This window comes from Mustela putorius, unplaced genomic scaffold (assembly GCF_011764305.1).
Source record: "Mustela putorius furo isolate JIRA1106 unplaced genomic scaffold, ASM1176430v1.1 tig00000095_pilon_pilon_pilon, whole genome shotgun sequence".
Lineage (NCBI taxonomy): Eukaryota > Metazoa > Chordata > Mammalia > Carnivora > Mustelidae > Mustela > Mustela putorius.
The window spans coordinates 15,319,616-15,331,968 of NW_025421280.1; the positions used below are offsets into that span (position 1 = coordinate 15,319,616).

At 38.8% G+C, this 12,353-nt stretch overlaps 1 protein-coding gene across 4 annotated transcripts in view; it reads left to right on the forward strand.

Moving 5' to 3' along the window:
• The window catches only part of DNAH12 (dynein axonemal heavy chain 12), a 220,384-nt gene that overhangs the window by 16,771 nt on the left and 191,260 nt on the right, over positions 1 to 12,353 (forward strand). For all 4 annotated transcript variants that reach the window (XM_013053186.2, XM_013053167.2, XM_013053173.2 and 1 more), the window contains 2 exons: positions 8,318 to 8,399; positions 8,586 to 8,612. In XM_013053186.2, the coding sequence (XP_012908640.1) occupies positions 8,318 to 8,399; positions 8,586 to 8,612 (109 nt within the window). The remainder of the gene's footprint in view (positions 1 to 8,317; positions 8,400 to 8,585; positions 8,613 to 12,353) is intronic.

Consider the following 12,353-nt stretch of genomic DNA (forward strand, 5'->3'; position numbering starts at 1 on the left):
TTGTTTTCTAGAGTGGCTGTACCAGCTTGCATTCCCACCAACAGTGTAGGAGGGTGCCCCTTTCTCTGCATCCTTGCCAACATCTGTCATTTCCTGACTTGTTAATTTTAGCCATCTTGACTGGCGTGAGGTGGTGTCTTATTATGGTTTTGATTCCCTGATGCTGAGTGATGATGTGAATACTTCTTCATGTGTCTGTTGGCCATCTGGATGTCTTCTTCGCAGAAATGTCTGTTCATGTCTTCAGCCCATTTTTTTTTCTTTTTTTTAAAGATTTTATTTTTTTTTCCTCTTCCAAAATATTTTTTTAAATTTATTTTCAGCATAACAGTATTCATTGTTTTTGTACCACACCCAGTGCTCCATGCAATACGTGCCCTCTATAACACCCACCACCTGGTACCCCGACCTCCCACCCCCCGCCCCTTCAAAACCCTCAGATTGTTTTTCAGAGTCCATAGTCTCTCATGGTTCACCTCCCCTTCCAATTTCCCCCAACTCCCTTCTCCTCTCTATCTCCCCATGTCCTCCATGCTATTTGTTATGCTCCACAAATAAGTGAAACCATATGATAATTGACTCTCTCTGCTTGACTTATTTCACTCAGCATAATCTCTTCCAGTCCCGTCCATGTTGCTACAAAAGTTGGGTATTCATCCTTTCTGATAGAGGCATAATATTCCATAGTGTATATGGACCACATCTTCCTTATCCATTCGTCTGTTGAAGGGCATCTTGGTTCTTTCCACAGTTTGGCGACCGGGGCCATTGCTGCTATAAACATTGGGGTACAGATGGCCCTTCTTTTCACTACATCTGTATCTTCTTGATTGGATTATTTGTTCTTTGGGTGTTGTGTTTGATAAGTTCTTTATACATTTTGGACACTATGCCCTTATCTGATAAGACATTTGTGAATATCTTCTCTCATTCTGTCAGTTGTCTTTTGGTTTTGACTGTTTCCTTTGTTGTGCAAAAGCTTTTGATCTTGATAAAGTCCCAATACTTCATTTTTTGCCCTTGCTTCCCTTGCCTTTGGTGATGTTTCTAGGAAGACGTTGCTGTGGCTGAGGTCGAAGAGGTTGCTGCCTGTGTTCTCCTCAAGGATTTTGATGGATTCCTGTCTCACATTGAGGTCTTTCATCCATTTTTAGTCTATTTTTGTGTGTTGTGTAAGGAAATGGTCCAGTTTCATTCTTTTGCATGTGGCTGTCCAATTTTCCCAACACCATTTGTTGAAGAGACTGTCTTTTTTCCACTGGGCATTATTTCCTGCTTTGTCGAAGATTAGTTGACCATAGAGTTGAGGGTCCATTTCTGGGCTCTCTATTCTGTTCCATTGATCTATGTGTCTGTTTTTGTGCCAGAACCATACTGTCTTGATGATGACAGCTTTGTAATAGAGCTTGAAGTCTGGAATTGTGATGCCCCCAGATTTGGTTTTCTTTTTCAACATTTCTCTGGCTATTTGAGGTCTTATCTGGTTCTGTACAAATTTTAGGACTATTTGTTCCATTTCTTTGAAAAAGTTGAGGATATTTTGATAGGTATTGCATTAAATGTGTAGATTGCTCTAGGTAGTATAGACATTTTATTAATATTTTTTCTTCCAGTCCAGGAGCATGGAACATTTTTCCATTTCTTTGTGTCTTCCTCAATTTCTTTCTTTCTTTCTTTTTTTTTTTAAAGATTTTATTTATTTGTCAGAGAGAGAGAGGGAGAGAGAGCAAGCACAGGCACAGGGCAGACAGAAACAGAGGGAGAAGCAGGCTCCCCGGTGATCAAGGAGCCCGATGCGGGACTCGATCCCAGGATGCTGGGATCATGACCTGAGCCGAAGGCAGCTGCTTAACCAACTGAGCTACTCAGGCATCCCCTTCCTCAATTTCTTTCATGAGTATTCTATAGTGTTCTGAGTACAGATCCTTTGCCTCTTTGGTTATGTTTATTCCTATGTGTCTTATGGTTTTGGGCACAATTATAAATGGGATCTACTTCTTAATTGATCAATTCTGTCTTGCTGTTGGTGTATAGAAATGCACCTGATTTCTGTGCATTGATTTTATATCCTGACACTTTACTGAATTCCTGTGTGAGTTTTAGCAGTTTTGGAGTGGAGTCTTTTGGGTTTTCTACATAAAGTAGGATATTATCTGCAAGAATGAGAGTTTGACTTCTTCTTTGCTGATTTGGATGCCTTTTATTTCTTTTTGTTGTCTGATTGCTGAGGCTAGGACTTCTAGTACTATGTTGAATAGCAGTGGTGATAGTGGACATCCCATCCCTGCTGTGTTCCTTACTTAAGGGAAAAGCTCTCAATTTTTCCCCATTGAGAATGATACTCACTGTGGGTTTTTCATAGATGGCTTTGATGATATTGAGGTATATACCCTCTAACCCTACACTTTGAAGAGTTTTGATCAAGAAAGGATGCTGTACTTTGTCAAATGCTTTTTCAGCATCAACAGAGTGTCATATGGTTCTTGTTCTTTCTTTTATGAATGTATTGTATCACACTGACTGATTTACAGATGTTGAACCAACCTTGCAGCCCAGGAATAAATCCCACATGGTCGTTGGTGAATAATTCTTTTAATGCACTGTTGGATCCTATTGGCTAGTATTTTGGTGAGAATTTTTGCGTCTGTGTTGATCAAGGATATTGGTCTGTAATTCTTTTTGACGGGGTCTTTGGTTTTGGGATCAAGATAATGCTGGCCTCATAAAGTGAATTTGGAAGTTTTCTTTCCATTTCTATTTTTTTGAACAGTTTCAGGAGAATAGGTATTACTTCTTCTTCAAATGTTTGGTAGAATTCCCCTGGCAAGCTGTCTGGCCCTGGGCTCTTGTTTGTTGGGAGATTTTTGATGACTGCTTCAATTTCCTTAGTGGTTGTAGGTCTGTTAAGGTTTTCTTTTCCTTCCTGGTTCAGTTTTGGTAGTTTGTATGTCTCTAGGAATGCATCCATTTCTTCCAGATTGTCAAATTTGCTGGTGTATATTTGCTCATAAAATGTTCTTATAGTTGTTTATATTTCTTTGGTGTTGGTTGTGATCTCTCCTCTTTCATTCATGATTGGGTCCTTTCTCTTTTCTTTTTGATGCATCTGGCCAGGGATTTAGCAATCTTATTGATTCTTTCAAAGAACCAGCTCCTAGTTGCTTTGTTGTTTGATCTGTTCTACTGTTCATTTGGTTTCTGTTTCATTGATTTCTGCTCTTATCTTTATGATTTCTCTTCCTGCTGGGTTTGGGCTTTCTTTGCTGTTCTTTCTCCAGGTCCTTTAGGTTAGGGTTAGGTTGTGTACTTAAGACTTGTCTTATTTCCTGAGAAAGGCTTATATTGCTATATACTTTCCCCTCAGGACTACCTTTACTGTGTCCCAAAGATTTTGAACAGTTGTGTTTTCATTTTCATTTGTTTCCATGAATTTTTAAAATTCTTCTTTAATTTCTTGGTTGACCCATTTATTCTTTAGTAGGATGCTCTTTGCCCTCTTGTATTTGAGTCCTTTCCAACTTTCCTCTTGTGATTGAGTTCCAGTTTCAAAGCATTGTGGCCTGAAAATATGCAAGGAATGATCCAAGTCTTTTGGTACTGGTTGAGACCTGATTTGTGACCCAGTATGTGATCTCTTCTGGTGAATGTTCTGTGTGCACTCAAGAAGAATGTGTGTTCTGTTGCTTTAGGATATCTGTAATGTCCATCTGGTCCAGTGTGTCATTTAAAGCCTTTATTTCCTTATTGATCTTTTGCTTTAATGATCTGTCCATTTCAGTGAGGTAGTCTTAACGTCCCCTACTATTATTGTGTTATTTCGATGTGTTTCTTTGATTTTGTTATTAATTAGTTTATATAATTGGCGGCTCCATGTTAGGGGCATAGATATTTGAAACTTTTAGATCTTCTTGTTGGACAGACCCTTTAAGTATGATGTGGTGTCCTTCCTCATCTCTTATTATAGTCTTTGGCTGAAAATCTAATTTATCTGATATAAGGATTGTCACCCCAGCTTTCTTTTGATATCTAGCGTGGTAAGTTGTTTTCTACACTTTAAATGTGGAGGTGTCTTTGGGTCTAAAAGACAGCATATCGATGGGTGGTCTTTTTTTTTTTTAATTTATTTTCAGAGAGAGAGAGGGAGAGAGAAAGCACACAAGTGGCAAGTAGAGGCAGAGAGAGAAGCAGTCTCCCCGCTGAGCAAGGAACCCAAAGCGGGACTCGATCGCAGGACTCCAGGACTATGACCCAAGCTGAAGGCAGCGGCTCGACCCACCAAGCCACCCAGGCATCCCTTATTTTTTTTAATCCATTCTGATACTCTGTGTCTTTTGATTGGGGCATTTAGCTCATTACATTCAGAATAACTATTGAAAGATATGAATTTAGTGCCATCGTATTGCCTGTAAGGTGACTGTTAGTGTATATTGTCTCTGTTCCTTTCTGGTCTGTTACTTTTAGGCTCTCTTTTTGCTTAGAGGACCCCTTTCAATATTTCCTGTAGGGCTGGCTTGGTGTTTGCAAATTCTTTAAATTTTTGTTTGTCTGGAAGCTTTTTTTTTTTTTTTAAGATTTTTATTTATTTATTTGACAGATCACAAGTAGGCAGAGAGTCAGGCAGAGAGAGAGGAGGAAGCAGGCTCCCTGCTGAGCAGAGAGCCCGATGTGGGGCTCGATCCCAGGACCCTGGGATCATGACCCGAGCCGAAGGCAGAGGTTTTAACCCACTGAGCCACCCAGGCGCCCCTGTCTGGAAGCTTTTTATCTCTCCTTCTATTTTCAGTGACAGCCTAGCTGGATGAAGTGTTCTTGGCCTCATATTTTTCTTGTTTAGTGCTCTGAATATATCATGCCAGTCCTTTCTGGCCTGCCAGGTCTCTGTGAATAGGTCTGCTGCCAGTCTAATATTTCTACCATTGTATGTTTCAGACCTCTTGTCCCAAGCTGCTTTCAGGATTTTCTCTTTGTCACTAAAACTTGTAAGTTTTACTATTTATAATGGGGTATAGACTTATTTTTACTGCTTTTGAGGGGAGTTCTCTGTGCCTCCTGGATTTTGATGCTTGTTCGCTTTGCCATATTAGGGAAATTCTCTGCTATAATTTGATCCAATGTACCTTCCGCCCCTCTTTCTCTTTCTTGTTCTGGGATCCCAATTATTCTAATATCGTTTCATCTTATTGTATCACTTATCTCTTGAATTCTGCCCTCATGATCCAGTCAATGTTTGTATCTATTTTGCTCAGCTTCTTTACTCTCTGTTATTTGGTCTTTTATATCACTCATTCTCTCTTCTGCCTCATTTATCCTAGCAATAAGAGCCTCCATTTTTTATTGCACCTCATTAATAGGTTTTTTTATTTCAACTTGATTAAATTTTAGTTATTTCTCCAGAAAGGGATTTTATTTATCCAGAAAGGGATTTTCTAATATCTTCCATGCTTTTTTCAAGTCCAGCTAGCACCTTGATAATTGTCATTCTGAACTCTGGTTCTGACATATTACTAATGTTCATATTGATTAGATCCCTAGGCATTGGTACTGCCTCTTGTTCTTTTTTTTGTGTTGAGTTTTTCTGCCTTTTCATTTTATCCAGATTAGAATAGATGAACGAGAGAACAAAATACTAAAAGGGTAGAAAATACCCCAGAAAAATATATGCTAACCACATCAGAAGAGACCCGAAACTGGGGGGGAAAGCTAGGGGAACCCAGGGGGAGAAGATGGGGGTAAAATTAAAAAAATAAATATATATATCTATATTAGACTGGTGAACAGAACAGAGTGACGTACTTGGTTTTGGGTGCATTCTGTTCTCTTAGAAGAAACTACCTCCCAAAATTTAAATAAAGAAAAACATATATATACATAAATATAAGTGTGAACACGATGAAGGGATGAGACCTGACTGAAAAGATGAAGATTAAAAAAGATTCTAAAAAAGGAATTAATAAGATAAGTTGCTTGGAAAAGGAAAAAAAAAAAAGAGGAGAGAATATGTTCAGGCTGGAGACTAGAACAAAGCCATGTGTTAGATTTAGGGTATATTTTGATCTATTAGAAGAAATTGAATCCCCAATTTTTTTTTAAATATTTATTTATTTATTTATTTGACAGAGAGAGAGAGATCACAAGTAGACAGAGAGGCAGGCAGAGATAGAGGAGGAAGCAGGCTCCCTGCTGAGCAGAGAGCCCGATGTGGGACTCGATCCCAGGACTCTGAGATCATGACCTGAGCCGAAGGCAGCGGTTTAACCCACTGAGCCACCCAGGCGCCCCTGAATCCCAAATTTTTAAAGAAAAAACCTATATATCTAAAAAAATAAGCTAAATACAATGAAGGGATAAAATATGAGTATAACAATAAAAAATTTAAAAGATTTTTTAAAAAGGCATTGATACAATAAAATAGCTAAAAAACATTAAAATAGGAAAGAGGTAAAGTTAAAAAATAGAACAAGAAAAAAAAATTTTTTAAATTTAACATTGAAAGACTAAACAATCATAGGAAAAAAGCCATGAATTCTATGTGTTGCTTTCCCCTAGCTCTGGAGTTCCACAGTTCTCATTGGTAAACTTGGTCTTGGCTGGATGTTCTTTCTGATCTTCTGGGGGAAGGGCTTGTTGTAGTGATTCTCAAGTGTTTTTGCCCATGGCAAAATTGCACCACCTTTGCCAGAGACCATGCTAAGTAATCTGCTCGGGTTCACTCTTGGTAGCTTTTTTTCCCTGAACACTTTCCATACAGTTTTGGAGGATGAGAATGAAAATGGCGACCTCCCAATCTCCAGTCCCATAGGAGCCAAGAGCTCGAGGCCCCACTCCTCCATGTGCCCTCAGAGAAAAGCAGTCAATCCCTCTGGTCTCCCTGGTCTCTGGATACATTCCGTGCTCACATGGCCTGTGACCAAGTGTTTCTACCTTTGGTGCCTGGCCCCATTTGGAGTCTTCAAACCCAGAAGATTCCTGCCATGTTTTCCCCGCTGCTCCTCCTGGAGAAATAAGGGGGGAGGTCTCTCCCGATCTGCTACTTGTGGGGTCCCTGCTTGAAGAGCAGTCGCCCAACTGTGCCTCGGGTCATAGTTTAAGGTCATCCCAAGCTGAGAACCCACTCCTCAGCTCCATCTCGGTAGCCAGCTTCCCTGCTCTGATACCTGGGAGATCTGCCACATTCAGACACCCCCAGTCTTTCTGTCCCGTGGATCTGAGACCACACTGTCCCTGCGAGGGCCCCACCCCCTGCTTAGCCTCTGGAGTGATGTCCTCAGTGGAGTGGACTTCTAAAAGTTCTGATTTTGTGCTCTACTGCTCTCTCACTTGCCAGGAGTTGGCCCCTGCCCCTGTGGTCTATATTCCTATCATTTCAGATTCATTTCTCTGCACATTCTACCTTCTGGAAAGTGGTCAATTTTCTGTTTCTTGAATTGCTGCTCTTCTCTTCTATCTCCTGTTCAGTTTGTAGGTGTTCAGAATGATTTGATAACTATCTAGCTGAACTCCTGGGACCTGATGATATTTCAGTCTCCTACTCCTCTGCCATCTTACTTCCTCCCCTGTTTTTTTTTTTTTTAAGTTCAATTAACCAGTGTATAGTACATCATTAGTTTTTGACGTAATGTTCAATAATTCATTAGTTGATAAAGAACTCTTGAATATCTCTTCTGTAAGTATAGTTGAAAAGATGTTCAAATCGTAATATTTTATTATGATGATGATTATTTAAGTAAACTCTGCCCCCAGTGAGGGGCTTGAATTCATGAGCCCAAGGTCAAGAGTCACATGCTTCACTGACTCATTCGGGCACCTCCAAATTGTAATTTTTTTCCCAAATAATTAATTAATTAATTTATTTGAGAGAGTGAGAAAGAGGTCCAGTATGAGGAGGAGAGGGAGAAGCAGGCTCCTGAAAGCAGGGAGCCTGATGTGGGGCACAATCCCAGGACCCTGGGATCATCACCTGAACCAAGGGCAGATGCTTTAACTGACAGAGCCACCCAGGCACCCCCTGTAATTTTTTTTTAAAGATTTTATTTATTTATTTGACAGAAAGAGAGATCACAAGTGTACGGAGAGGCAGGCAGAGAGAGAGAGATATAGGGAAGCAGGCTCCTTACTGAGTACCGCATCGGGACTCGAACCCAGGACCCTGAGATCATGACCTGAGCCGAAGGCAGTGGCTTAATCCACTGAGACACCCAGGTGCCCCACTCCCTGTAATGTTTTAATAATATATCTTAATGTTGTCTTTAAGAGAGTCAAACATTTTTTATAACTATAAATAGTTTAACTATAAACAATTTTTTAAACTATAATCCAGAATTGATGGAGCCAAAAGAAGTTTAGACCGAACACTGGATAAAAGAATACCTCCAATACCAGAGCCAGATTATCCTCCAACTGTAAGTTTAGGTTATCTTTTTAAAAAGTTTATCCTTACATAATTTTGACTTGTAATTATTTTATGTTGATCACAACATAACTAGTATTATTAGGAGAGTAATACATATACATAATACATACATTTAAATCACTTACAATTTTTTTCTCCCTGATTTAATTATGTCTTATTTGTTTGCTTTTGACAGATGACCAGTGAAATTAAAAAGAAAGGAGTGAGTTCATTTTTTTAATATTCCTTATTTTGAAAATGTTCAAAGAAATTATGACAAAATAGCTTCTTCTAAGTCTACCTGCTAATGACATCCATTCTAGAAGAGGAAGAAATTTAGAAACTGAGATTTTCATTTTCTGTGCCAGAAGGAACAAGCATGTCATGGATGACAATATGGGTTCTAAGAGTTATATTTTTGTTGCCATTTGTTGAGAATTAGTAGTAAATGTTTTAGTTCTTATTTCAGAAACTGGAAAAAAATTTAAACTTGCCATTTTAAAGGAAATACATTTTGCTTTTCACTGTTCTAATATTGATATAATAATGCTTGCTTATTGAGATATAATATACTTGCTTATTAGAATCTAGGGTTCTAACCCCATGCTAGGTGCTAGATTTAAAAAAAAAAAAGGCACTAACTGCATGGATGACAACACGGGGCTGTGGTGTGATTGGTGGGAAGATGATGACACATAACATTTATTTCACAACATAAGGTGTGGAAACCCATGGAGCTCGCTACACAAAAATGAAATTCATGTGGCATGTTCCCAGATGAGGGTACAGCCTTTCCAAGTCTCTTTCAAGTTCTCTTTGGGGATAGAGAGCTCTGGTTACATCCCTGTACTGAGGATCTATGGAAGAGCCCAATTTCAGCTACTCCAAGTTTTCTCTTTTTCTTTTCCTTCCTTTCTTTTCTTTCTATCGGTCTTCCCTCCCTCTCTCCTTCTCTTTCTTTCTATCCTTCTCCCTCCCTCCTCCCCCTCTCCTTCCCTTCCCCTCCCTCTTCCTTCCTTCCTTCTTTCCTTCCTCTCTCTCTCCCTTCCTCCCTCCCTACCTCCCTCTCCCTTCCTGTCTTCCCCTCCCTCCCTCTCTCCCTTTGTTTCCCCCTCCCTCCCTCCCAACCTTTATGGAGACTTTGTGTTTTGCCTCTTTACTAGATACAACAACTGATACAAAGCATTCAGAAACATTTAACATGAGACTGGGTGAATTGCAAGGCATATTTGTGTGTATGTCCTTAGCATCCTCACTCTTCATCCACAGTTTTTACTTTCTACTGTCTTACAGTCTAAAATAGGTAGCCAGGCATGAAACAGTAATTCACTTCTGAACCCCCTGCTTTCACATTTCTACTTGCAATTTGTGAGTGTTTCTTTCCCATGATCTCATATGTGAGGGTCATATTTTTATTTTCTTTTTATCCGTCTGATAAGTTACAAATGGTATCTCAGGGTAGTTTAAGTATGCTTTCTTTTAATTATGATAGGACTAGGTATTTTTCATTAATTAAGAACCATTTAAAAAAAAAGAGCCATTTTCATAACATTTTTATTGCAGAATGTTGGCTCATATTTTCTTCCCGTTTTTCTCTTGGATTTGGTCTTATTTTCCCGGAAATTAAAATCTGGTAAAATACACACAACATAAAGTTTACCAACTTAACTATTTATTTATTTATTTTAAAGATTTTATTTATTTATTTGATAGAGAGAAATCACAAGTAGACAGAGAGGCAGGCAGAGAGGGGGGGGGGAAGCAGGCTCCCTGTTGAGCAGAGAGCCCGATGCGGGACTCGATCCCAGGACCCTGTGATCATGACCTGAGCCGAAGGCAGCGGCTTAACCCACTGAGCCACCCAGGCGCCCCTTAACTATTTTTTTAAAAATATTTTATTTATTTATTTGGTAGAGAGAGAGAGAGAGAGGATGCAGAAGCAGGGGGAGGGATAAAGGAAGAGGGTAAGAGATAATCTCAGCAGATTCTGTGCTGAGCTTGATCAATAACTCTGAGATCATGACCTGAGCCAAAACCAAGAGTTGGATGATCAACTGACAAGCCACCCAGACGTCCCCAGCTTAACCATTTTTAAGTGTATGGTTCAGTGGTGTTTTTTCACATAGTTGTGTATCTCCAGAACCTTTCCTCTTGTAAAAGTGAAACTTTGTACTCACTAAACAACTCCACATTTCTCTCTTCCCTCAGGCCCTGGCAACTACCATTCTATTGTCTGTTTCTATGAATCAGACTACCCTAGATACCTCATATAAGTGGAATTATATAATATTTGTTTTTTTGTCATTGGCTTATTTCATTGAGCATAATGTCCTCAAATTTCATCTATCCCTTACATTTTTAAACATTCTTTATACTTTGAGATATATGTTGCAAATATTTTGTCCCAGATTGCCAGTTGTCTTTTGGTCATTTTTATTGTGACTTGTTTTGCCATGAAAACATTTTAATTTTTATGTAGTCAGAATTTGTCAGTCATTTTTTCTTTTTTGTATCTGGAACTTAAATAATAGCTAGTAAGTTTTCCTCTACCTTCAATTAGAGCAGAATTTATCCATTTTTTTGTCCTTGTGTAGTTTTTATCATTTAATTAAAATTCCTGATATATTTGGAATTTACTCTTGTGTATGGTGGAAGATATGAATTAAATTTCTCTTTTTCCAAATGGCTAGCCAGTTGTCCAGAAGTATTTTTTAAAATCTTCATCTTTGTTCTGCTGATTTGATATACCACATTTGTCATATGCTATATTTTCCTACATACTGGGCCTATTTCCTGACTTCCTTTTTTTCCCTACTAGTTTGTCTATCCAGGCTCCTGTACCACACTGTTTTAATTAGAGAGACTTTATAATATGTTTTAATGTTTTCTAAGGCTAGTTCTCCCTTGTAGATATTCTTTCTCAGGAATTTCTTGGCTATTATCACATGTTTATTTTTCCACATGAACTTGAGACTCAGTGTGTCTAGTTCTATAAGCATGTATGCAGGTATTTTTCTTGGGGTTACATTAAATTAATTTTGAGACAAACTGAAATTTTCATGTTAAAATAACTTTACCAAGATTACATATTATCTTTCTGTTTGTTCTTGTCTATTTTTGTTGGATTACTTATTGTTATGGGAGAATTTATAAAATTATGCTGCTATTATACCAGAATATATTCTCCAAGAGAGCAGGAGCTTTGTTTTGTTTCCTGGAAGAGTGGATATTTATTGAATTAATATTTGTTGAATGAAGGAATAATAAATTAAACAAAGGGTCTTTGTTTTGCCTTGAGAAAATGGAAAGTATACAGAGAACATTAATTTGGCAAGAATTCATAAAAAATAAAGAGAAATATAAAATAGTTTCTTTGAAAAGCCAGAGCAAAATGTTTTCCTGCCCAGACACCTGCCCAGACACCTGACTTCCAGTGAATTTATAGTTTATACATGAGGGCTCCAGAGAGCATGATTTATTCTTTCAGTATGAAAAGCTGAGGGATTGCATTTTGTACCTAGTTCCCTCATCTATATTCATTTACAAAGCCCCTTTTATGAAGTATATGACATGTTACCTGCTAGAAATCCATTTTGGCTGCCACTACGTAGGGTCCAGTGGGAAGAACCTTTAGTCTTGCCACCCTGCCTTCACTTCCTTGGCAGGGCTCTCTCCTCCAGCCCTGACTGCTTTCATCCAGGGTGCAGAGTGGTTGTCATCACAGGTTAGCCATGGAAACATGACATGAAATGCAGGGACACCAGCTTGTGTTGTTGATGTCCATCAGAAGTGGAGGTCCAAATTGCTTAGAGCCCTTTGCCCAACATAAATGTTCTAAATAATCCTTTTCTCCTCTTCCTAATTCCTGTTACTCTCTAGATTTCCCTATTTGAAACCTTTGAGGCTAGGAACTTCTGTTTGTTCTACTACCCCAGGCTCTCCATTCCCTTCAGTCCCCAGGAAA